The 26,902-nt window shown below is 38.6% G+C and overlaps 1 protein-coding gene across 17 annotated transcripts in view; it reads right to left on the reverse strand.

The window, feature by feature from the left end:
* Positions 1-26,902, reverse strand: part of ablim2 (actin binding LIM protein family, member 2) — an 89,002-nt gene that overhangs the window by 46,199 nt on the left and 15,901 nt on the right. For 5 of the 17 annotated variants that reach the window (XM_019349173.2, XM_019349170.2, XM_025899386.1 and 2 more), the window contains exons 1-2: positions 24,036-24,284; positions 13,289-13,456 (exon numbers count right to left, since the gene is read on the reverse strand). In XM_019349173.2, coding sequence (XP_019204718.1) covers positions 13,289-13,456; positions 24,036-24,051 — 184 coding nt within the window. In that variant the 5' untranslated portion in view covers positions 24,052-24,284. Of the gene's footprint in view, positions 1-13,288; positions 13,457-24,035; positions 24,286-26,902 lie in introns of those variants that run through there. The other 12 variants (XM_019349181.2, XM_025899392.1, XM_025899388.1 and 9 more) reach the window with 7 other exon arrangements.

Consider the following 26,902-nt stretch of genomic DNA (forward strand, 5'->3'; position numbering starts at 1 on the left):
CACAACCTGTGAACAACCCAGCAAGGAAATTAGGGCGCATAAAACAACCAACACAAAAATCATGCCAATCTGGTGGTGGATGCGACACAAAGTCTTCCTAAATTCAAAATGTATGCTCTATGTTCAAAGACAAATCTGCATGCATCATTGGAATGGGAACTCCACAAGTTACTTTAAGAGATGACAGTGAACCAGATAAGTTTCAAACTTTTAATCTAAATCTAGACAACCACTTCTATTCTTACTTTACGAAACAAAGACAGAAAAATCCACAGAGTTTAAAGACATTCTTCTAAAGTAAAAGAAAGACACGGTATTGTCGTATGCAGAGCCAGTTTGACACATCTGATTGTTTTCTTCAGTAGGGTCACGTGAGCATGGGTGTGTTATTAGCCCGAGTGCACATAATGAACCGTGTCTGTTTGTCTGCCTTTGAACAAAACATGACAGGATCTCACCCTGATTACACACAGCAAACATAGCAACCATATGACATCACAGAGCTGCTACGCCCTGAGGGGAAGCTTTGCTTTATTTTTCCTCTCCATTAGCAAAAACAAAACCCCTCCTGCCTTTCCCCCCAATTCTTTCTTTCTGGAAAAAACAACAGGAAAGACACATGACAGAAGTTTGTGCTGCTTTGTGTCATGCCTGGACACTGCTCAGTGAACCTTTGCACACACTTAAACTTGCAGGGATGTCCAAAAGTTCACTATATGGACAAAAGGGCCACACGTCTTTATCTTTGAATTAAGGTGTTTTGTAAATTCCATTGCAACAAGTGTATAACATCAAGCGCCTATCCATGCAGTCTGCCTTTACAAAAGAATGTGAAAGAATGTTTGGTACTAAAGGGCTCACTGAACTCGACCGTGGCACTAGCAAGGTGCCACACTCGAGACACAAGTCAGTTTGTGAAGTTTCTTCCCTCCTACATATTCCATCATCAATTGTAAGTTGTATTGATGCAAAGCGAAAGCTTTTAGGAACCAAGTGGCAGACCACGTAAAGTTGTAGAGCGATGTTGCTGAGAACAGAGGGACATAGTGGATGAGAAATAGCTAATGCTCTGCTGACTTAATAACTTCTTCTGCCCTTAACACTAGCACAAAAACTATGAACCAGGAGCTTCATTGCATGAGTATTCTGTGGCTGTGCTTTTGTCCATGTAGTGTCTCTAGCACATGCTCTTAGCACAAATTCACACACATACTCGCATGAACATTGGAAGGTGCGTGTCAGCAAACTTGCATAAAAAGCGTGTTGATGAGTTTTTCCAGTGGTAATTAAGATCCATTTCACTGGTAGACAGGTCAAACCAGTAAATTCAACCAAGCCTAAGTTTCTGTCAATAACTGGTTAATGACCAGCATCCCTCATGTGCTCAAATCAGTATATGTTTTTTATTGTTATCACACAAATTTAATCAAAACAAACATATCAAACCAAAAAAAATGTCTGCATTCATTTTGCTTTTTAAAAACATTAACAAAAAGAAAACAGTATCCTCTGTAAATCGCCACCTTAGTGTGGTAGAGGTGTGTCCAAGTGTTACTAGGGGCTTTTGGCACTTGTAGGGTCTCTCAAGGCAAATTTGTGAAAAAAAAACAAAACAAAAGAAGACTTATCCACATGACCCACTAAGTAAATATCAAGGGACCCGGGAACAGGGATACCAGGGTCCCACCCTGGAACCAGGCCTGGGGAAGGAGCTTGAAAGGAGATTTAGCTCACTGGGTACAGCAATATTTTTCTTCATAGACATACATTAAACTAAAACTACAACATTTTACTGTGATTCTGATTCTGAATGATACGTTGGGTAACCTTTGTCGAGCATTTGCACAATTTCTCTTTTTTTCATGTTGTGCTAATAAAACAACAATACAAGCAGGAATGTTTTCGCAGGAAGACAAACTTTTCCAGCAGCTGCTATCAATTCCCTTTCATCCGGTTCAGAAATTTGGCAACCTGTCTACAATGAGATAATGCTCAGATTTGATGGAATAAACACCACTACATGGTAACTCTGAGTGGATGGATAGGTGGAGTCATGTTTCGAGGAATAAAATATAACCACAGAAACAATAATTCTGCAATGCCTCTTTTGAAATGCTCTGAGACAGTCAGTATAAAATTTGGAAGCCAAATGCCCACAAAGACACTACACAAGGCTCTTTTGTCCTTTTTGTCCAACACCAAAAGGACAAAAGGACTAGTGATAGGTCTCAAGTAATTCTAAAAACATTAGGATTTAGAACAGATTTCCTGTGATTCAGTTAAATTGGGAAATAACAGCTAAGAGACTGCTTATAAATAACTTAAGACTACTTTTAAAAGACTTTGGACTTGAGTCTTCAGAAATGATGTGGACTGCTATGAGACATTTAAGGAGTCAGAACTCAGACTTAATGTAAATGTCGTTTAATACACATGAGGCTTGATTTAGAGTTGTTTCAAATGACATAAGTCTTGAAGTAAGACTTTAGACTGACAGACTTGAGACTGTGAGAGAAAATAAAATAAGAAAACAGCTTTGTTATTGAGCAACACAGAAAGAGACATAGTGGGCAGAAACGTATAGAGAAACAGACGTCCTCACTCAGTCCTGAGTGCTGTTTCCCATCAGCTCATCTTTCAATCCCTGTATATTTATACCTACACTGCCAGTTGGCATACAGGCTTTTCTCCTCTCTGTATCATAAATTATTTGCTTAAGCGGCTCAACACTTGAGTCTTTATGAGCTCATCCTGCATTGATAGCTCTTCCAGAAAACATTAAAGGTGACAGCACACTAAATCGTTGTATGTTATTTGTTTAATGGGAAGCAGAGAAACATAGTTCATATATTGCAGATTACTCAAAGTTACTGTAAACTTGCCTCTAATGCAGATCAAAAGGATTTTGCCTGAGTGCATGGCATACCGTCTCATTGCAAACTGGAATGTGTATTAGGAATGCAGTGGGTGGGGCATATGTTGAAAGCCAGATAAAGTTGAATAAATTCAGTAGACATGGAAATAAAAGTCAGCAAACTGATTCGTCCATATTTAGAATTCTAACATCAGTGGTGTACTTGGTAAAACTGTAACTTCTTATAAAGTAATACAGTAATGCTTTTGATCTTTTTCCATGGAGTTAAAGAAAAACTGGTGTTTTAATTGATCTGATGAAAAATGTAAAAAAAAAAAAAAAAATGTTAACAGCCACATGAACGTGTCAGAATTATATATGTCAGCCTGATGTAGGGTTAAGGGTTACACTACAGTAGATAGATGCTTACAATGTTTTCTGGCTGAAAGATATTACTTTACAAAAACAAGATTGTTTCTGTCTCTGAAAGCTTATCTCATGCACAGTGAAGGCACTTGCATAACTCCAAATGACTTGAGAGGAATTCAGTGTGTTGTGAATGTGCTTCCTTCATGCTAAATGAGGTCTGTTTAGCTTTTCCTCGAATGGAATGGATGGATGTACAACCAACTTACCCTGTTGTGGTCTATAAATAAAATATGGCGCATCTGTTTTCTCATGTACAAATGAGGTCTAGTGAGAGAAAAAAGTAAAAGATTTAAAACTCTGGAGAAGAAACCAAGTCAAAAATAATGCTGGGTATCCTAAAAATATCCTATTAAAAATATTAAAAATGTCCTAAATATATTTAATTTTGACACAACGAAATAAAAGACAGATAGCAGTGGCTAACTGGCTCGCTAATCAGATTGTGGTTTATTATTTTTTTGGGATTCACTTCTGATTTAAAGCTGCATTGTTGATATACCGTAAATCCCGGACTACAGAGCGCACCTGATTAAAAGCCACATACTCTAATTGTAGAAAGAAAATCAATTTTGTACCTGTACAGGCCGCACCGGATTTTAAGCCGTATGCGTTTCACTTGTAATATGAGATATTTACACAGAAATATTACACGCTTGGATTTTTAACGTTTAATTTAATCCATAAGGTAACATAAACATGGTAACATAAACCTTATGGTAACATACAAAAATACATACTGCAAATGCTTTTTTTCCTCAAACAGCGCCTGTAACACGGCTATCTTTAAGTATACGTACATATCGATAACACACAAATTACGTTGCTTATGGTTTTTTTACGGAACAGTGCACAAACAACATTACAACGTCTCTTAACAACCGATAAAAATATATACCGTATATATACTACTTATCATTTTGATTGGTCTACTGTTACCAGGCAAAATGTTTTTGGCCGCATGAAAAAAAATATGCATTAGCCGCACGTCAGTATAAGCCGCAGTGTTCACAGTGTGGGAAAAAAGTAGCGGCTTATGACCCGAAAACTACGGTAGATATGAAATAACATTCTGTTGAATATGAAAGCGATTGTTTAAATCTTTACAGATTTTACAGTTTTGTGGGGGAACTTTAACCTTAACCTTTTCTGGCTCATCGTTTTGGTTGATCAGCCCAACTCCCCACTGTTTTGGTTCACCGGCTAGCAACAGCTGCCTTCTAATTAAGTACAAAAAGCTAACCTAAACGCACTGCATACCACAATCATAGCAAAAAAAAGAAAGAGTTAACCACTAGGGCTGGGTATTGTCACTGATTTCTAGAATCGATTCGTTTCCGATTCACAAGGTCCCAAATCGATTCGATCCACGATTCGATTCAATTCGATTCGATTCAATTCAATTTGAATCTGGGAAATTTTGACAGTCAGAAATATTATGATTCAGATCAGTACATTTGCATATTTTTGTATCTATAAAAAGGAAGCTGACACACGCAAGACTTTATCAAAGGTGTGAGCGTCACAGCAGATGCCTTTGTGTCAAAGTAGCTGAAGATAAAACACAGAAAAACATGAAGGTGGTTTTCCTGGCCTGGGATTTTATAAAAATATTCTGCAGTACATCAAAAATGAAAGAAAACCATTAATAAACATATGAACGTTACCTCTGACGTTACAGCAGTGTTATTAGAGACACAGCTAAGCGTTTTGCATTTTGCATAATTTTAAAAAGTTTAAATTTGTTCAGTATTGAACGGCAGAAATTAGGTTTTCTTTTTGGAAGTAAGTAAAAGGAAAAAACAGCGGCCGACAGCGCTGTAAATAACAGTAGACTTGTGCGTAACAAGCAAGCGAATAATGCAGAAAACAGATTTTTAGACGGGAAACTGTTCTTGAAGTACACACACAGAGAGAGAGAGAGAGAGAGCTGTGCATGAAGTGTGATTTTATCATGGTGGAAGCAAAACAGTAAAAGTTAGAGGGAATTCATGACGATGTTTATGTGAAGCGTAGTTTGGATCTTCTTTTGCTGCTGGTTCGGTCAATATTGTTTGGAGAGAGATAAAACTAACAGCTTTAGAATCAGCGCAAAAAGGGTGTGAACACAAAGCGCGGACCCGGTGACAGATCAGAATCAGCGAGCTGTCGGCTTTCAGCCCCGACCGTGTCCGTGCCGTCGGGTAAGAAAGGCGACATCTCACTGATTCTGATCCGCGGGTCCGCGCTGTGTGTTTACGTCTTTGTGCAGAATCTGTGTACCTGCTCTCATTTACTGTCTTAGCTGTTTGGTGGTTGTTGAAATTTTGTGAGATTTCACCAGAGATTCTGGCATTTCGGGCAAAATAAATTTATATTAAAAAATTGATTCAGGATTTTAATGAATCGATCTCACGTTATCCAAGCCAGAATCGATTTTAATCGATAAATCGATTATAAAGACCCACCCCTATTAACCACTACCATAAATTTTTGCTGTATATAGTGCAGCTAAGAAGGCAGATATTTTTCTCAAAGGAAAAACAAACAGAGCTAACATGCTACTGTTCCTTTATGTGTCAAAAGTACCTGGCTGCAGGTGTGGACCTCCACACACAGTATGGTTAGGATTAAGGGTTAGGGTTCCATGTTGGGTTTTTTGGGGCTTTTTACGGCTTTATTTGAAAGGGTAAAGTGAAGAGTGACAGGAAAGCTGAGGGAGTGAGAGCGGGGAACACATGCGGCAAAGGGCCATGGGTCGGATTCGAACCCAAGACGGCTGCTCTCAGCCATGTGGCATATGCGGCGTCTATATGAATGACTCTGTCCCAGCCTTTATGATACACTTGCGCGATTTCCACTTTATCTGTGCAGGTTATGTGTTTCTGCCTACTGTGGAGCTCCAGAGTGGCTGCAACCCTTCTCTTATGTGTTCTGGATATACTCAGAAACTCTTCAGCAATCGGTAAACTAACATTGAAAACACTAAGCTTACAAGACCTGTAATTTTTTGCTAATTTGTGGTTTGTGTTACTTCAATAAAGCTCAAAATAGTAACACAAAAGATAGCTTTCAGTCAAGATTGCATCCACTTATTGCATCCACCCACAATATTTTTTACAGTTTTAATTAAGACCAGTTTCAAGAAAATCAGTTTTCAAATGTTCACAAGTAAGGTACGACAAGTACTGTTTTGGGATTGTGTTTGTGTGTTTTTCCAAAAAACATTAAGATGTTCTTTATCTTTATAACATCCTTCATCCTCAGAGACCCTATATACTGACATGCCGTGTCGTTACAAGAAGGTGACCTTGACTCTAACTCATGTTTCACAATGCTCTCACTGTGTGAGCCTGCGTGTGTTTTGTGTGTCATCAGGGTTAAATATACATGCGGCACGTGCTCTCTGCTATAAATGTAAGACCCTGACTGCAACTTGTGTTTTACAATGAATCACCGCTCAATTCAACTTTATTTATATATAGCACCAAATCACAACAACTGTTGCCCCAAGGCGCTTCATGCACATGTGTGTGGGACGTTGTCAATACCAATCCATTTCACAACCTTAACTATAGCATCTTCAGTCTGCTTACACTGATTTTTTACAGGCTAATTGAAATGTACTTGGGAAAGAAAATCCAAGGTTGATTCTTCTAATTCGTTAAATGCTTGCTGCAAACAGGACTGTACAGATGAGGGAGGTCTGTCTATTTTCTACTTGAAGGTGAACACTTCCACACCTTTTTTTTTGCCCCACCAACTTAATACACATGTGCTTGAGGTCAGCACCCCCAGCCCAATGATGCACACACACGCACACACTTCCTCTAAATATGTTCTGGTTAGTTGGCTTCCAAGAAGGAGACAATTCAACAGCCAACACCCGACTGAGAACATCACAACCATCTGCTATTATAACACCAATGACTGGACTACGAGGACCATAACATGTGGCCAACACTGGCTATTTACTTCCAGGAAGAAGCACAGACTGGTTAGGTAATTGTCCAAAAAAACAATGCAGTAGGCTGTAATTGCATACAACATGCAGTGGAAACCCCATTATAGCCTGCCTCTTAATGACTTTGGACTTGGTTTATTTATTCAAATAATGATATCGGTAAGCAAGTAGTTTATTTTTGTATTAACAGCCACAGGAAGTAGTTAAAAAAAGACAATGAGCATTTTTTCTTGGCTTAGCAGCTGGGGAATTTACTGGGAATTTAAGAATTAATCACATATGAGTTAATCATGTTAAGACTGCCGCAATAAGGACTTTGCCTTAAAAACTTGGCTACAAACTGATCAAGCAGAATCTGAAGGGCACTTCTTGATGAAGCCAGAAAGACTACACCATTACCAAAAAGGAAACACAAGATCTTGAGATAATCAAAAGGGAAACCTTCCACCACTTGCTGTGCTGAATTTTGCCCATAAAAGTTATGAACAGAACCAGTGACAAAAGCAGTTCAAAAGTTCAACTCCCAATGGGAACATATCTGACATACCCTGGTTGGGCAGTCTCTGATGCACCCGTCCAAAAGAGCAGAAAACTCACGAGTGACACAGTAGCTGGTAGCCATACATCTTCTTGTGGTATTTTAAGCAAGTATTTCTTTGCTTGTGTTGTGTTTGTGTATTTCTTCCATTAAATAAGTGTTCAGTGAAGCCTGGTCTTCACAGTTGGTTTATTCTTGGCCAGAAGGGCCGATGGCGCAATATGGCAGCCTCGCTTCTGTCAGTCTGCCCCAGGGCAGCTGTGGCTACAACTGTAGCTTGCCTCCACCAGTGTGTGAATGTGTGTGTGAATGGGTGGATGACTGGGTATGTAAAGCGCTTTGGGGTCCTTAGGCGGGGCTAGTAAAAGCGCTATACAAATACAGGCCATTTACCATTTACCATTCTCAAAATCTAATCTTTCGCTAAGTTCTATGTTGTATACGACTAATACTATTTAAATTGTGTATGTTCGACAACACAATGCACACTTGAGAGCATTCTCATTCCCAACGCATAACATACCAACAATTTGTCACATCCCGAGGAGTCTCATAGTTCCGCGTCCCTATGATACGCTCCAGATTGTGGATGGAATCCAATAGAATGACGCTTGTGGCGGTAACACACACGCCTGCCGTGTAATCCATCCCTAACCCTAACCTTAACCATAATCATAACCTTAACCGTATCACATAGTGTTTTCCAAAGCGATTGATGATCAGAACGTAAAAGAAATGTAGATGTCTAGGTTCATTCCAAACGGTTCTCATGTCTCTGAATACATAACATGCAGAAATTTTGGCTGCCGAAAGCGTAACATACCGACGGTTTGTCACATAGTGTCGGTATGTTACGTTTTGGGATGAGAACGTGTTGGCACACTTACACTGGGACAAATCGCAGTACATGCTGGAAAACTATATATTACACAGGAGGTAAAATAGACCCTAAAAGGAAGAACTGCAATGGGCTTTAGCTCTTGCAGTTTCCCTCTGTTTCTTAGCTGCGGACTTTAACTCAAACATGTAATATTATATCCTTGTATACCTGCGTATGTGTATACAGGATGTGCAAGCCGCACTGAGAGGTGAGGTATACTGCCTCAGCAGACTTTGCCTACTTCATGAAAAAAAAAAAACTAACATTTTTACCTGTATGGAGAACCCAGTGTGAAATAAAAGATTAGTATACATGCTTGCCAATGTGGCGTGAGAATGACAAGTCTGACATAATGAAGCCTTCCTAACACTTCTCATTTATCTGTTTTCATGCAGGCTTCGCTGCTTTAGGGTGTGTCCACATATTTTCATGTTTGAGTATTCCCCGCTGTATTCAAATGCTGTTTGGATGATGTGATGGCCCTTCAAGAGAGTAAAAACAGGGGATAAATGTCTGTCTGAGCTGTTCGGCCAGGTCGTATTGTCTGCAGCGTCTGCTATTGATGGCGTCTCACTGCTAGCTTAAAGATTTCTGAGACACAGACAAAACAGGATATACAGAGAAGGCCACAGTTGGTACCTAAATAAAACACACTTCCTCAACCATACAGTTAGGTGTTGCTGGAAGCTACAATAAAAACAGCAATTAGTGCTCATCACTAATGGGGGGTGGGTGACTGGGATGTTTGTCAAATTTTTATAATAAAATAAGAAAGACAAAGTCCTCTTCTTTCTTTAAAAAGATATTTAAGACAATTAAAGTACTATGTGGGACTTTACTCATCCCACATATGATTTTCAATGATTCATCTTCAACTTGGAGGGGTTATGTGAATCCAGTGAAGTGTTTCAGAAAATTAGCTTATCTGGTCCAATCGCATTCAATTTATTTATATAGCAACAAATTACAGTTTCCTCAACGCGGTAAAGACTCCATAATAATACAGAAAAAAAAGACTACCCAATCAGCCAGCACTTGACAATAGTGGGAAGGAAAAGCTTTATTTTAATTCTTACTAATTTTAACAAGAAGAAACCTCCAGCAGATTTAGGCATAGGGAGGGGCAGCTATGACCAGCTTGGGTTGAGGGGAGGGAGACAGATCCAATCTGAGACACAGATTTCAATTCAATTCTTATTTCGTTTCTAATATTTTTCTGTTTTTAATCTAATGCAGTCCCCAAAAGTTGTTATATTTTTTCTATGTCAGTTTTCTATGTCAGTTGTTAATAATATTTTGATGTTGATATCTCAAAAAGTATAATTTTAACAGGCTGTCAGTTGGTTTCTAACAGTGAGTGATGCCACATGGTTCTTGTTATCTTCTCATTCATTACCCTTTGAGGCTTTTGCAGATGTTTTCTTTTATGTAATGAAAGCTCTTGTTTGTGAATGGCATTTGGGCCTCACCTGGTTTCTATATATTGTCAATCCTCTTTGTTTCAAATTACGCTGATGATGTCTTATCTTTGAAACCCGTCTAAATATAGTGAAATACATTAATTAGAAAGTACCTTCATTGTCTTAATCACTTTAGTAAGTAACTGCAGTCACTTGAAAGCACGCTGTCAGGTGCTGTTGCCAAAAGCACTAAGACTATGTATATTATGATGAACCCGAAGAAACCTTGATATATTAAACACAGCTAGCTGAGCTTTTGGGGTTCCTTGCTTCAGATCTGGCCACTGTTAACCTCTTGGCTAAGGCCCAGGCTTAAGGTAACTGGTGATAATACTGTAATAAAATCAAAGGTCATGATTCTCTTCCATGAAGCATGCACTGGGAGAAAAACCTAACATCTCAATTAGCATTACACTTTGTTGAAGTAGGCTGCTAACACTCCTTTGGGTGTCTCCTCTTTTCTTTGATGTTAAATTTTGAACTGCGGATTGAAAAATGTCATTGCCACTAAGCCTGCTATGGTTTATTTTATTGGCATACTCAAAAGTTTCAAACTCCTATCACTCCACATCTGGAAGTTTTAATAACTAACCGAACCTGACTCCCCACCTAGCCCTCACAATGCTGGGATAATCAGCACATTTAACAGGCCAAATTCGTTGGAAATTGAATTACTGTGGTCATGCTTTAGATTTATAGATGGGAGGAACAGCCAAGCACTTTTGGGTGGGGTAAAGAGAACCCTTACATAGCTCCTCTGACTGTTGTGTGTTGGTATTAGACTTGTAGTCAAGACTGCCTAAACCACGACCAAGACAATACCAAGACCAAGACAGACCGAGTCAAGACCGAGTCAAGACCAAGACAAAGTCGAGACGAGACCAAGACCAAGACAAAAAAGTCTTTAAACTGTAGCCAGATGCTGCTTCGTTTACGGGTGCAAGGCATATTTATGTGTTTTTGCGATGCACTCGCACACCCCTCCTCACTGCTGTCTACTGTCTCACTCGCTTACTGAGAGGACAGACGCACGCTCCACTTGACTGTCGCGTCTCTCACCCTCTCTGTTTTTCACATAATGATATTATCCTATATCCTCGCATGTGATTGGCCACAATATGGAGGGATTGGAGCATAGCTGAGCCACTGTGTGAGAGCTGAGCAGCGAAAGGAAATTAAGTGAGTCGACTCAATGGGAGTCGACTCTTCTGATTCACTACAAAGCACTCTCTAAGCACAGCTCTTAGAGCTGATGCTTTTACGCATGACACATTATCGAACGTTACGTTGTGTGTCATGGATACTGTTGACTCCAAATCTCCCGACCACTATGTCGCTCTGAGACAGCAAGACCAAGACAGCGAGACCAAGACAAGACTGAGGGATCCGAGACCAAGAGAAGACCAAGAAAAAAGTTCGTTGAGACCAAGACAAGACCAAGACCACGTAAAAGTGGTCTCGAGACATCCAACTCTAGTTGGTATTAGCATACTCACTGAATACTTGGCATGAATCACCTCAATTTGCCCATTTTTTTTTTTTCAAACCAATCATAAAAGCTCTTCATGAAGGAACAGCTCAATCAGTAAAGTGTGACAGTTTAATAGATGCTGTCATTACTGACAAATCAGACTTTTTAAATTAATAGCAGCAAAGATGATGTTTTTATTAACTATTTTGTGCCATACAGGATATAAATACAGTAATCTGTAGCATGCAGCGTGATATGTAGTGTTGGTCTACACAACAATAATGGCCAAAACTATTTAAAAAGGCTACAACTTGCAACAAAAAGGAATCATCTGTTAAGTAAAACAAAAACAAGCTGACCACTGAGTGCAGTGCACTTATAATCTTGTGATGGCAATGCAAACACTGCCACTTTATCACTTGATAACAGAGTTAAAGATGGAGGTAGTGGTAATGGCAGGGTGTAAATGTACAGACAGCGAGTCTGCTGGTCAGTGTAAGATTAAACTCCAGGAAGCTGCCGACACTTTAACGACCCCAACCATTGCCTAGCAACCGGAGCGTGTGTTGACAACAACAGCAGTCTGACACAAGAATCGAGCTGGGAGTCTGGCCTGGGAGTGGTGAAAATACATACTCAAAGTCACATGTGAAAAGAAAAAAGAAAAACATCCACAACCCACCCACAAGCACACACATATACACAAATGGAACATGCTCACATTTCAAGTTTCTGACACTTACAGCTACCCTCCCAGATTATATGTACAAAGAAAAAATCCCCTCACTCCCACCCTACCCCTCAATTACACACTAACACAGACACACATGCACACACACTCACACTCACACCTACAGCTGGTTAGCTTTGACCAACCCATTAATAATGACTGTATTGCTCAACTATAGATGTGCTATTACAGTACACAGAAAAACAATAAACTAATGCTTTTTTATTCAGTTCTCTAAATCTCAGCCACATGGTGTCTAACTAGATACTCTGGCTGGCATTATCTTGGCCTCCAGTAATGCTGTGAGGAATGGGATATGTGCTGCAATATTCACATTAACGCACAAAATATTGCTAAAATTTGTATCATCCCATCTCAGAGTGCAATTCATGCATGTGCATTACTTCTTGGCTGTAATTCATTATTATTTGGCTGTTCTAAAGGCTCCCCGAAAAGCCTCAATTTGATACAAAACGTTGCAGCAAAAGTACTGAGAGGGACGTGAAACAGAGATCCTAATTCCACCATTTCAGCTTCTCTTCACTGACTTCCTGGTAAATCTAGAATGTGTTTTAAACTTCTTTTCACATACAAAGTCTTGATTACTCAGGCACCATCATATCTTAAAAGACCACGTAGTATTATATTATCATAATACAGTACTTTGCTCTCAGAGTACAGGCTTGGTTTTTGTTCCTAGGTTTCTAGGATCCAGACCCATCCCTCTGATGAAGAGAGCAGTTATAGTTATAGTTTGTGTTTTTTCCTGTCTCCCTATGCTCTCCCTTTATTTTTCTCTTTCCCTTCACTCTCAACTGGTTGCAGCAGATGACTGCCCCTCTCTGAGCTACAGTTGTTTTTTTTCCCTGTTAAAAGGGAGTTCTTCCTTACCACTATCCCCTAGTGCTTGCTCATAGAGGGCTGTCTAATCATTGGAGTTTTCCATCTATTATTGTAGGCTGTGGCTCTGATTTGGTGTTACATACCTTTGCAGATGAAACACTTGATATGAAAGTGTTTGTTCTGAACTCGGAGTGCCTCCCCTTTGCAGGGCTTTCCACAGTTCTGGCAGGCGACAGGTCCTCCACTGCTACCCTGCTTCTGTTTCTGCTTCTGTTGCTCCAGAGGGCTGTGGACAGCCTGCTGCTGAAACACTGGAGGGGGCACATACAGGGACACAGATAAGGAAATTTTAGATTATACTGTAGTAGATATAATTTGTAAGTACTGTGTTTGGAGTAATACTCCCAATATATGGCAGATAACTGCTTATAAGGTTGATAAAATCCAAGATGATTTGTTTAATTTCTATGAGCCCTTTATTCATATCTTATACTTGTATCTCATGTCTAATAAACACTTAAAAATCTTATGTGCAATGTCAGATTTCATTGCTAAAATAGAAACAGTGCTTTGATCCAAAAATATCCAACTCGACACTCCGAATGTGACACAAAGATATAAATATAACGTTCTCATTTGTTTTTCTTTGTTCTCTGTCTCAACACTGAAACAGGTTTGTTATTTTCATAATTTACTGGCAGGTAGGATTGTCTTCTTACTCTCCTCTCTATTGAGCCATTTGCTATGTTGAGCAATATGAGGACGTACAATTGAGTGTTTCAAATCATCAAACAAATCATATTAGAGAACAACAACCTGAGTAAATACTAATGTGTTTTTTAAACAGGGAACAGGGGAAAAAAATCCAAACCTACCTGGCCCTATCTGAAAAAGTCATTTTGTGATCTTATTGGTCAGCAGTGGTTTTAACCTTGGAATGCTTCCATAAATGCCATTTTTGCTTGGTCTCTTTGTTATTGCTGAATCATGAACACTGACATTAAGGCTACTTCCACACTAGCCCGGATAGATTTGAAAACGGCGTTTTCATCTGAAAACGCTCCGCATCCACATTAGCGTTTTCAGTCGTTTTCACAGAGTTGTGCGTCCACATTGAAACGACCGAAAACGCTTACGTTCCGGTACTGAGCATGTGCAAAAGCGAGTGAGAATTAAAGAATTTGAAGAAAAGCTATCTGGAGCATGTACAAACTGATATTAATCTTTTTTAGCGCTGTCAAAATTGAGAGCAATCAAAACAACTGCTGTATAATGCCCTCCGCTATCTTTGTTTAATTGGTCACATGACTGCATCACATGACTAAAACGCGTCATCGTTTTAGAAAGTCTGCGTTTTCGAGTGTCCACACTGCGACGGGACAGCTCCGTTTTGAAATGCATGTGTTTTCGAGAGCATTTCCAAAACGCTGCATTTTTCCTTGGGGAAAACGCCGTCTCAGTGTGGACGGGAGGCCAAAAGGGAGAGAAACGATGCGTTTTCAAACAAAAATGCATTAGTGTGGACGTAGCCTAAATGAGGCAAGTGAAGTCTGCAGTTCTTTAGATGTTTTGGGTTCTTTTGTGACCTTGTCAATGCATTGCCAATGCAATCTTAAAGTAATAACGGCAGGCCAACCACTCTTGGGAAGGTTCACAACTGACTACGACAGGTTGTTCCAATCTTCCTCCATTTGAGGATAATGCACCCAAAACCTTAGAAGTGGCTTTGTAACCCATTCCAGACTAATTTCAATAACTCTGTTTCTCAACAGTTTCTTTAGACTATGTCACGATGTGTTGTTTTTTGAGATCTTTTAGCCTACTTCAACTTGATCTAAGAGATCTGGCAGTAATCAGGCCTGAAAAACTACTATTAGTAAGTAGGAAGGGACAAATATTCTTTCATGGCGCTGTGTTTTGCTAACAGGCACACAGTCGAAATCATAAAAGCTACATAAACCCTATAGTGAATGGACTTTACAACTTCTTTCTTCTCTTTGTTTCTCCCACATAGGAAGGAGGGAGTGAATCAAGGTAAGCTAAGAAAAACATCAAACCAGCCACAGTAACAAAAACCAAAACACAGACACACACACTGTAAGACCCTGACATGTCCATCCCAACAGTTCTATCAATACACCTCACCCCTTTGCCCTTTCATCGTAAGCCTAGCAGAATAGGCTCGTATGCTGATCTGCCTTTCAGTACTGACTGGGGCAGCAGCTTAACAAAAGGCCCTTTGTGTTCTCAGGAAACATTTGTGTCGTCAGACCGGTTTCATCAGGTCTCCATGGTTACCAATAATTGGGCTCGGAAAGGGAAGTTCATCAAATGAATTGATTCGGAGAAAGAGAAAAAAAAGAAAGCACACGGATAATAACAGTGAGCCACGCAGAGCTACTTTTTGGAAGCTAACCAAGAACTTGTTGCTGGTAAACATTATCGTTCATTCCACTTTACTCACTTCATCGGATGTTAATTAGTTGCTCTATTGAGATAATGTTGTATTAATGCTACCGTGTTTTTCAGTTCAACTTAACTGTGTAATCTAGTAAAATGAAGCCAGAAAAAAACATTTCCATAGGAAGTCAAAAGAAAACTTTTCAGTCCAATCCAAATAATTTTTTTCCTACCGCCATTCTTTATTGATCTAAAAAAAACCCTAAATAAATTAAATTTGAGAATAACATGAGAAGATTGATATGAGTCTCATATCATTAGGAAAGCACACAAAGTCAAAAGACAGCCATTTATGTGATAAAAAGCTGACTATATCTTGTCTGTATGACTAACTCTTTATGAACACATTTGTACATCTGTTAAGTACTGCTAACTAATTAGCAGATTGCAAGCTAGAGTCAGGCATTGTTCAGTAAAAGTCGCAGACATTAAAATATAAAATCTCTTAACTCTTACTGAGACATCAAGAAACAAAACAAAACAAACTCGAAAAACTACTTGGTTAGAACTAAGAAAAGCTCATTGGTTTATCGAGATTAAAAGACAACCTTTGACAATATTATTCACAAATTCAAAAGCCCTTTGGTTTAGGTTAACCACACCTTCTGCAACATTAGTTGGTACAGAAGTGCACCCAAGCGCCATTACTACAGGAATGATTATCACTTTTAACAATCAATTAATGGCCAGATAGCATCTACAGCAGTGTGTGTGGACTTACAGTAGTGCTAAATGTGAGCAATAGGATATTCTAGACAGTAACCATCTCTTCCTAGTTTAACTGGATCGCTAACTTGAAAATTAGCTGACACCCAAAATTAATAATGGGAATAAGAGGGATTTTTTAAAATGTTGTCATGTTCAGGAAATGGGACCTTATTGAAGCTACCATGCAGAGCATATATGAGCATGGCAACCAATAAAGACAAGAATTTAGGAGGGGAAACTCTTGAGTCCTTGTTTGAAAAAATACATAAAAAAGGTCCAGGACCATGCTGATTGGAACCATCTGGAAAAGACAACAGCCCAAAAGTGAGAAAGTGTCAGGAGGAGGGAGGGCAATAGGGATTTGCAGTAACAGGGAAGCCTGGAGGGGTTCTGCCTTCTGATCTGACCTGGCATGTGCTGCTGAACCCTTGCACCTGTTGGGAGGGATCCAGTGTCCAGTGTCACTACTTCCTATTCAAATAGCAAACAGAAGAGGAAGGCAGGGGTGAGGAAGAGACAGGAGCTGATCATTTTTACCAGATGTAAAATCTGGCAAGTTGAACAACACATTCAGGCTGTCGGCAGACATTTGTAGTGGTATGTGATAAGGGTCCAATATTCTGTCTGTGCAGGGATTGAGCAATTTACTGTTTATATTTGATGCAGTTAGCTGACAAAAATAAATAAAGAGTAGTCTGCTTGATCCATGTTAAATTACTGCTAGGATCCTTGATCGGTTGCTATTTTCATCTTCGTGTTTCAAAATGCCAAGTAATCAATCTAACAATTAATCATCAGTTGTTTTGCAATAATTCTATTTAGCCCAGTTTGAGAGTATGCCTGCCAGGAGATACTACCATTTTTTTGTGAAAATGCAAATGAAACAACCAATCTATTTCTTAGAATGGACCACATAATCCCTCATTTAACATCACCCAATGATTAAATGAAAAATAAATCTTAAAAAAACTCAGGAAAGTGCACTCATATATATTTCTGACCAATTCATTTCTGTCCCTGCAAGTAACTACCGGTGCAGAGGTTAAAGGTTTTAGAACAAAGGAGTGGAAGTACAGGGATTTTGAAATAATTCATTTGTGAAAATGTAATAAATTTCCATTCTGTGAAGGAAGACAGAAAGTTACTATGCTGTGAGTGGAGAGTCTTTCCCAGGAGTCCGCTACTCCTGCTAGTATCTGATCTTCTCCAGGGGGCCAGTTGTCCCCATCATCAATCAGTCTCACTGGTGCCTGCGTTGGCTGACAGGCGCTAGTGCGCTACTAATGCTGTTGTCCCAAAGGTCGTGGTCGGGTAGGAAACACTATCTGTGCAATGCAACACACACACATACACACACAAACACACACACACACACACACACACACACATACACATACACATATATATATATATATATATATATATATATATATATATATATATATATATATATACACACACACATGTGTGTGTGTATAATACACAGAGGCCATTGCTGCAGCCTTATCTCTAATGCCTTTTCAAGAAGCCATGGTCCAGCTCCTAAAAATAGTGTTCCCTCACACTCACAGGGATCCCATGATGCTCTGCAGCATTCCTTGTGTGAACCATCTGCAGAGGCAGCAGGGGTGGGCAGGAGATCATTATGTTCACAGAACCACAGCAGTAGTACTTTGAGGCTGCTGAGCTGCTGACCTTGGGGACTTTTCATTTTCTTCTTCACACATTTTAAAATATTTGTAAAATCTTTGTAAAAAGCATAGGAGCATCAGTGAAAATTCTTTCAACTATTACTTTAAATTGTTAAAAAAAAATGCTAAAATGTACCTGGGAAGCTGGAACACATCTTCTAGAAAAGCTACTTAGGTAACCAGCTGTTCACAGATTGACAGTTTTTTAGGTGGACTATCATGGTATCAATAAACTACAAGTTTCTTTAATGAATGTGACACTTTTCTGAAGTATATTTCTGAAGTAATACAAAATCAAATTTGCATGGCAACAGATTTTGAAGACCACTAGTGATTGTTACCAGCTTATTTATTTTAGTATCTGAATAAAACGTTGACTATGTCAGCATAGTCTCTGCACCAGAGGTCTAAGTGTCAAATTTCTGACCAAAGCGGTAAGTGATTCAGTCCCAGAAAACCCAGAATATCCCGGAATGTTTAGGAGACCTATTAAACACAATTTTGGAATTCAAATACTTTTATTGGGTGTATTCACATCCTCTTAAAGTTATATGCCTAAATAATATGATCAACAACATGTGAGATTTTTTTAAGGGCCTGCTGACACCTTGCTTTACCTTGAAATTGCCATTACTTCATTGCTAAAGAGTTTCCTGTCCTTCACCCTAACAGAATACTCCCTCCATTATCTCACCCTTGTTAGAAGCCAAGAAAAAGATGCAAGGCAAGCGTCATTGGCAAAGTTCACTGAATACAACCCCAGTGGTAAAAAGAGGAACATGCAGTTTTTTGAATTTAGTCAGACATTATGATTTAGGATTTTTCCCACTTTAAGCCGTCACATCCACCTGTGCAGTGATGCCTGCAACCTGACCCGTGCGGCACTGAATCTCTGACCATGAGGTCAAACACTACAAAAAGCAGACCTTCAACCTCTCTGGCAGATGACACCAGAATACTTTTGCTGGCTTAGTTAAGGCAAACAGAAAAGTGCAAGTGCTGACTACCAGTTTTCATAATGCTATGTATTATTCAAGTAACCAGAATAACCACCAGGACATTATTTAAGCAGTCATAAACCTCCATAATGGCCCAAAGCAGAGCAAGAATAGGCAACTACTATGTTTTCATCTGAATGTGGCCTTTGTGTGAGAGCATATGATTCTTTGCCCTTCCTGTGACAGCTGGCTCAGTGAATAGTTATTCCATGTGGATGACACAACCCACTGATATGATCCCATGTGTTACTGCAGGAGGCTGCACTGTAATATGTCCATGAATTTGCCTCAGTATAAAACAGTACAAGGTAACCAGCACACTATATGTAAACTATATGTAAGCTTTTTAGCATACTTCCAGCTTGTCTAAAGGTTCCATCTCCCATTTCATGACTTTGACATTAAACAGCTGAGGTCAGTTTTCTTGCCCTCATATGTCTTCAGTATGAACCTGAAGGCTATTGCAGTTGAAAAAAAAAGTTCTTAAAGAGGAATATCTCACAGAGTCAGTGAATAAGCTATCTATCTATCTATCTATCTATCTATCTATCTATCTATCTATCTATCTATCTATCTATCTATCTATAGATATCTATCTATCTATCTATCTATCTATCTATCTATCTATCTATCTATCTATATCTAGATATATACATATATATCTAGATATAGATATAGATATATCTATCTATATATATTTAGATCTTTATATATATATCTATTGTGTCCTGTACTGTGTTGTCTGATTTTTTTTACTGTCTATAAAAGCAAACTATATTGAAAGACGTACCAGGGACTGCCCACAGATAGCTGATGTGCTGTAACAAAGACATAATAATAATCACAGGTATCCAATTAAATATTTACTTTTAGAAAATATGTCATTATTGATAACAGAAGGGATCCTTGATTGGCAGACAACCTGCTGGTCTTTCAATCCAGAGGCACTGTCTTCGATTCCCATTCAATTCTGTAGAGGCAACCAAGACAGCGCTACAACATCCAGAGCCTTGAGGAACTCGAAGAATCTCATCCATCCTAGTGGTCCAGCCACTGGAGAGCTTTTTGATCACTTCAGCAGTCACTAAACTGCTCAGCAGATCAGAGTATAGGTGTACACAGTATACTCATATGTGAACTGTTCATCAGCAATTAAGCTGATTAGGGAGGAATAAAAAGAGAAGTCTGGACAGGATGAAAGAGTTAGGATAAAGGAAGGATAAATTATGGTCACAGCCTGAAGCTGTGTTTGAGAAGGGAGCAGTAGTTGGACTCAAACCCATTATCACCATCCACAGGACAACTCTACATTGAACTGCACGAATGTAAACATAGTCACTGAGTGTGCACACTGATCTCAATCACACATGATTCACCTCTTACTATACAATTTCATTGTAACGGAATTTAAAAGCACTAATTACCATAGTTGACCATGTGTTGATTGAGACAACAATTTAAAACAAATACTTAATATTTCTTTGATAATATTGACAAGACGGGGTCTATTGAGAATGAAAGAACATAAAGTACATCAACTCTATCCTTTTATTAACACCCCCTTGCAGAAGGTGCCGAACAGGACAGGATTTCTTTTTTTAAAGAACATTGAGTGAAATCAAAAACCTTCTAGAACCAATCAAGAAACAGTCTAACAACTCAGCAGTCATTATGGATCAAATCTTAAAAGCTATTTTTAAACCACCATATAAAGGAGAGAGATATAACTTTAATTTCAAGGGTCACTGAGATACACAAACTGTATGTTTAAAGTGAAGTAAGACTGATCACTGTTTTAGTCTGTGCTTTTATGGCACACTGTCCAGCAGACAGCTGTACTTAAACATAGCAGACTAATTTGTATCTAAAGAACCAGATCTTTTCTCGGGGACTCGGTGGAGACCAAAACCAAACTGAAAGTAGATTTAAGCAATTTTTTATCAAGTTGAAAGAAACATACAGAATGCTAATACTGTTTCCTACAAGTGCTTGGATACAGTAATACTACCACAAGTAATACTACTGTGTCAGTATTTAGTTGGCATCAACAGACTGAATACAAGAAAAAACACTGACTTTTATTAAGAAATGCAGATTTATATTTTTACCAATGACTTAAACTTTGCTCTTATGTTTATCTAAGGCCCATGTGATAGAGCTCCATTGTTGTAAGAAAGCTATTAAAAACAAGTCAGTGAGTCACATCCCACATACACCTTACTAGCTCACTACATTTATATTTATACACTGCTGAAAACAGTCTTCAATAAATGTGCTATTTTCTACTTGTTATCTAAAAGTAGTAAGCCTTTTTTTAAAATGCACATTTTGACACATTTTACAGATTTATATTTTCAATGGGAACCAGTGAGGTTTAGAGTGATTTGCACATACTGGTTACTAACATGTGAGACACTTTGGTCTGGGCAGATTGTGACAGAACATTAGAATAACACCAGCTTTATTTGACCTTTGTCATTTCTGGTTTTATTTCTTATTATGAAATGTCATAGTAGTGCTAGTAAGGCGACCAACACACAGATGGTTTGTTTACTGGCAGGTCTGGAATACTGACAGGCGTCGTTGCGACTGCTGAGAGCAAGCCAACCATTACATCACACATCCAGGATACACTGTCCTTGGTGGGGACTGAGACACAGTCTAGAGTAGAGTGTATGTCTGTTCCTACTGACTCAGTGTTTACCTCTCATATTTGTTGTGCATTCTTGAGTACATGTCTTCAGAATATATGTATATAATAGAACCACATGAAAATGTGTGTGTGTGTGTGTGTGTGTGTGTGTGTGTGTGTGTGTGGCTGGGTGTGTACCCTCACCACCAAACTTAACAAGCTTTGTCACACTGTGATGGCAATGCAGCTTTATACAAAAAAGTCATGCTTCTGTATTTACAAAGCAACACGCTTTAGATGAATTTTGAAAAGTGGGCAGTGGAGAGGAGGAGACATTTACAGGGTGTTTATGAGGAACGGCAGTAAGGCTTCTTTTTACAGCCAACTGGGTGGAGGTCAGTAATGAAAACTATATTTACTCCAGTACTTAAGCTTTGTTGTACTGAGATAATGTAGTAGTATTTTATGTTTTTGCATCTTATTTTAACTTCATGACATTTATGTGATAGCTACAGCTACAAAAATACGAACAAACAAAATATTCTAGTCATGTCATATTACCTTACATAATAACATACAGTATCGGGTTTAAATTGGCTTAAACTCAACAAGCCAGTTACAGGGAGCCAAAATCTTCATGCTATTTCAGAGCTGGCCATGCTTATAACGAGTTCTGTTTTTGTTTTTTGTAAATAATATTTCTGAAAATGTGTCGTGTTTCCGATGCTTGTTATTAAAAGATAAATATGCAGCACTTATTACTTGAATTTAGCTAATTTTATATAAAATCCTGCAGTCCCCATCTCATTTGATTCCGGAAATCCATTTTTATATCCATAATGATATCTTCTAACTAACTATGTCTAATAATATAGGTTAGTAAAATCAGCTGCATTGCTCTGTTCTACCTGGAACACTAAGAGCTGTGTCTAAAATAGCCACTTGCCTCAGTATATGTTTTTTGATAATAGCAGATAAAACTGTAAGTGTGATATAGCTAAGGTCATGGTATAATGCCTTGGCAGGTGAGGAAGAGTACATGTCTTTTTACCCTGTAGCTACTAGCTTTTGTTAAGGGATACTAGCGGCATCTTTTAATAATAATAATAATAATGATTGGATTTATATAGCGCTTTTCAAGGGACCCAAAGCGCTTTACAATGCCATTATTCATTCACGCTCACATTCACTGGTGGAGGCAAGCTACGGTTGTAGCCACAGCTGCCCTGGGGCAGACTGACAGAGGCGAGGCTGCCATATCACGCCTGTCTCTGGCCAACACCAGTAGGCGGTAGGGTAAAGTGTCTTGCCCAAGGACACAACGACCAGGACAGAAAGGCCAGGGATCGAACCGGCGACCTTCCGGTTACAGGTGCGCTTCCCAACCCCCTGAGCCACGGTCGGTTTTTTTTGGTGAAAAAACCTAGAGGTCTGCAAAAAGGGGCATTGACTCAGCTTTGAGCTAACTGAAGTGCACACGAATGAGAGTGACAGCTATCATTTGCATATGACATGTGGGTACACTTTATGCATCTATGTATGCATGCTATACATTTAAAATGACGAAGAAAAGTCACACAATGCAAGCTCACTTTGTTTCATTGAACTCAACTTTCATTGAACTCAACAATGAATAAGAAGCCTCATTAGCTCTGTTTTCTTTGCTGCTAAATTTTAAACTTTATATATTCAAATCATCTATTAATATAAACATGTGTAATTTATCACACTACTGTGCAGACAAGCTTGTTTTGATCTCTCACCGCAAACTATAAGTCATCATAGAGACATGGGAATATTAGTAGATGTTTTACACAATAAACCATTAAAAGATGACAACCCCATAATTTGGTATAATACCAAAAACACTGTAAATAAGTATTGGAATTATTATAGGTATTTCTTCTTAGCAACCTGCCCTCATACCTTTGTAAGCAGCCCAAATGGCTAATGTCCCAGAGCTTGAGATGCAGAAAATGGGCCAAGACAACAGTGTTGTTGCCAGGGATGTTGCAGGCAGGCAGCATATCAACCTGCAGTATAAGCATTCAGCTTGCTGCCACAGGCTTGTTGTCGTTCACATTCACATTCAAAGAGAAAGTGCCCTAAGCTCCAGACCAGGATTGCATAACATGAGGGCGGCTTGGTTGTATTCAAAGTTCACTTTCATAGACGCACATATATTCCTACACAAACACCCTGTATCGAGAGCTAACTTAAAAATTATGTTTTAATGTCTGACTTGCAGTTATTAAAGTAAAAAAAAGATAGTATTTAGTATGTGAGTGATGCATAGCGGTGTTGCTAAAAGGTAAGTGATTATTAAAGAAAATCAATTCTGTTACCAGCAGGTGAACACGTCACAAACAGCTCATTTAAGGATATTAAAGGTAATTATTACCTTTCTCCTCTGGCATTGTCACTCAGCTGTTCCAAATGCGATATACTGTTCCGTCCTTTGCTGATAATAATTACAGACAAAATCCCAGAAATCTGTTCAGAGTACACTGACAGTGTTGCGACACATCCTCTGAACACGCTGCAGCTCTGGTGAAATTACAGATGGAAGCACAGAGTGAGCATGCTGTCCGTCACTATCTGTGGAATGAGCAGTAGGTCATAAGACTCCCTCTCTCTCCCTCTCTTTCTCACCTCTCTGAGGTATTGCAGCTATCTGTTATAAATAGAAGCATGTGGACGTTTAAGAGAATGACACCTCTGAATGGTTATCTGTCACTGGGTGTGTCCCAGTCTTTCCAGTACACACCAAAATAGCTTCTGACAGCTCAGTGATAAGCTAACTGGTTTTCAGCCTGTTTGGTGGTAAAAGGTGATATTTAACAAAACAGTATTTATTCTTATATTATTCCCCACATATTCTTATGTTGGTAATACAAAAAATGTTCAGAATTCTTTTTCCATAACTGTTCCTGCAGATTAAACTAACACTTACTTAGTATTAAGAGATCAATTACAAAAGTAACATAATTTCAGGAAGGAAAATATAAATAATCATCTTGTTTTATTATTATTTGATTTAATTATTATTTGTTATAAGTTCATAATTACACCTAGAGTCTAACATGTTAAGCAGTGTTGTGGTGTCACACAACTCCACAGTGTTAGATCAAAGGCATTGTTTTTATTATGCTTTGTTGCTAAAAAGCAAATAAAATAATGAGCAGTCCATTGTTCATATCCAACTATTGTACATTGATCATCCACAGCATACTGTCTGTGATGGTCCCCTTCCAGCCACCAAAACATCTGATATGTCAAGATTGTTTACAGCAATGTTTAGGTAGATGGTACATCAAAGTAACCTCCGGGATCCAGACAAAGATTTCCAAGCAGAACATTGCATCGTATCAAGATAATGAATGTTAACGGGGTGGCTGCAGCTCAGGTGGCAGAGCAGATCAGCCACTAACCAGAAGGTCGGTGGTTCGATCCCAGGCTGCTCCAGTCTGCATGCCAAACATCCTTTGGCAAGATACTAACCCCATGTTGCTCTCCGATGCATCCATCGGAGTATGAATGTTAGATAGAGCACTTAGAGCTTAGAAGAAGTGCTTGTGTGATTGGGTGAATGAATTAGTTGTGTAGAGCGCTTTGAGTGCTCAGACAGAGTAGAAAAGCGCTATATAAGAACCAGACCATTTAATCACTTTACCAGTCAGCGGTAAAGTGATGTTGATGTTGTGATCTCATCAGTCTCTGTAGGAGTAAAGTTATATTTTCAAGTTTGACCTGACAAATAAAAAAAGACACACTATTACACTATTACTATTGCAGCATTTGATGCAGCACCAGTGTTACAGGTCCAATGAAGAACAAAATTTTCTGAAGATGTACACAAGAGTAGTGAAAATGAGGGGTTAGGTACTGTGCCATGTATTTAAAAGTTAAATCAAAGAGTATCAATCAGTCAGTTATAACAATACATACAGATAACATGCTATATAGGTTCATAGGTACTGTAATAGAATACTCAACTTTTATATGTGTAGAAGTGCTAACAAAGGCTAATAAGATGTATTTCAAGTTTCAGCTTTTGCATAAACAAAAAGGTTCCAGGGCTGAGTTTCAGTTCTAATTAGGCTTGCTATATGCTGACAGAAACTCTGTGCTTTACTGGAAAATGTATGAGAATCAAAAGTTTATATTTTAGCTAACTTTCTATAAAATCAGTCGCAGAAAAGAAAAAAGAATATTATAGCAAATTTCCAACCACTTAAGAGAAGATTACAGTTGGTTCATAAAGTTTACCAGGCTGTATGGATTGATTCTTTGGTCATTTTCATAAAACATTTGCAGAATGATGTAATCAACAGACCTAGCAAAGTGACTTGATTTCATATTTGACGGTTGAGTATTTTCTGAAATTTGGAAACTGCCTTTAGCTCCCCCAGTTAATCTGACCTGATATCTAATCAATATCCAAATAAGGATTTATTGCTTTACAGCTTTAAATACAGACACATAGGGACAGAGCTAATATACTGTACAGAGAAATAAATGGATAAATAATGTAAACTTAGCATTTAGCTAGCACTATTGCTAATTAAGGACAACTTAGATCAAATGTATTGAGATGGTGATCTGCAACTTTTGCCTGCCTGACTTGCATAAACACTTTTTAATGACTGACAACGTGTAGCGTGACTTAACTCTCTGAATGATGCTTCATAAACAATACTTACTGCCAAAACATAATAGTTGCGTGATATAACTGAACAGTGTATGCACAGTGTAAAGAAACAATGAGGTCATTCTTTATTCAGCAGGTGTAGGGTCACCTTAGGGTAATGGTAAGAAATTTGGACCCTCTCCATGTTCTGGGCCTACATAAAACAATGGCCATTTCCTCAGTGGTTAAGTAATCACTCATTAGGTACTAAGCCAGGCATTTATAATACAACTGAACCAGACGATTTGAGAGGAATATTCTGCCATTATCATAATAACTTTTACTCTGGATGGAATTACCTTGGCCTCCAGTAACACTGTGAGGAATCTTGGAGTTGTTTTTTTTATAAGGATGTGTCCATCAATGTCCATATTATGCATATATAAAATATGTAGGATTGTTTTCTTCCATTTGCACAATATCTCTAAAATTAGAAACATCCTGTCTTAGAGTGACGCTGAAAAACTAGTTCATGCATTTATTACTTCTAGGCTGGACTACTGTAATTCATTATTATCAGGATGTCCTAAAAACTCCTTGAGAAGCCTTCAGCTAATCCAAAATGCTGCAGCAAAAGT

Source organism: Oreochromis niloticus, linkage group LG3 (genome assembly GCF_001858045.2).
Source record: "Oreochromis niloticus isolate F11D_XX linkage group LG3, O_niloticus_UMD_NMBU, whole genome shotgun sequence".
In the NCBI taxonomy this organism is placed as follows: domain Eukaryota; kingdom Metazoa; phylum Chordata; class Actinopteri; order Cichliformes; family Cichlidae; genus Oreochromis; species Oreochromis niloticus.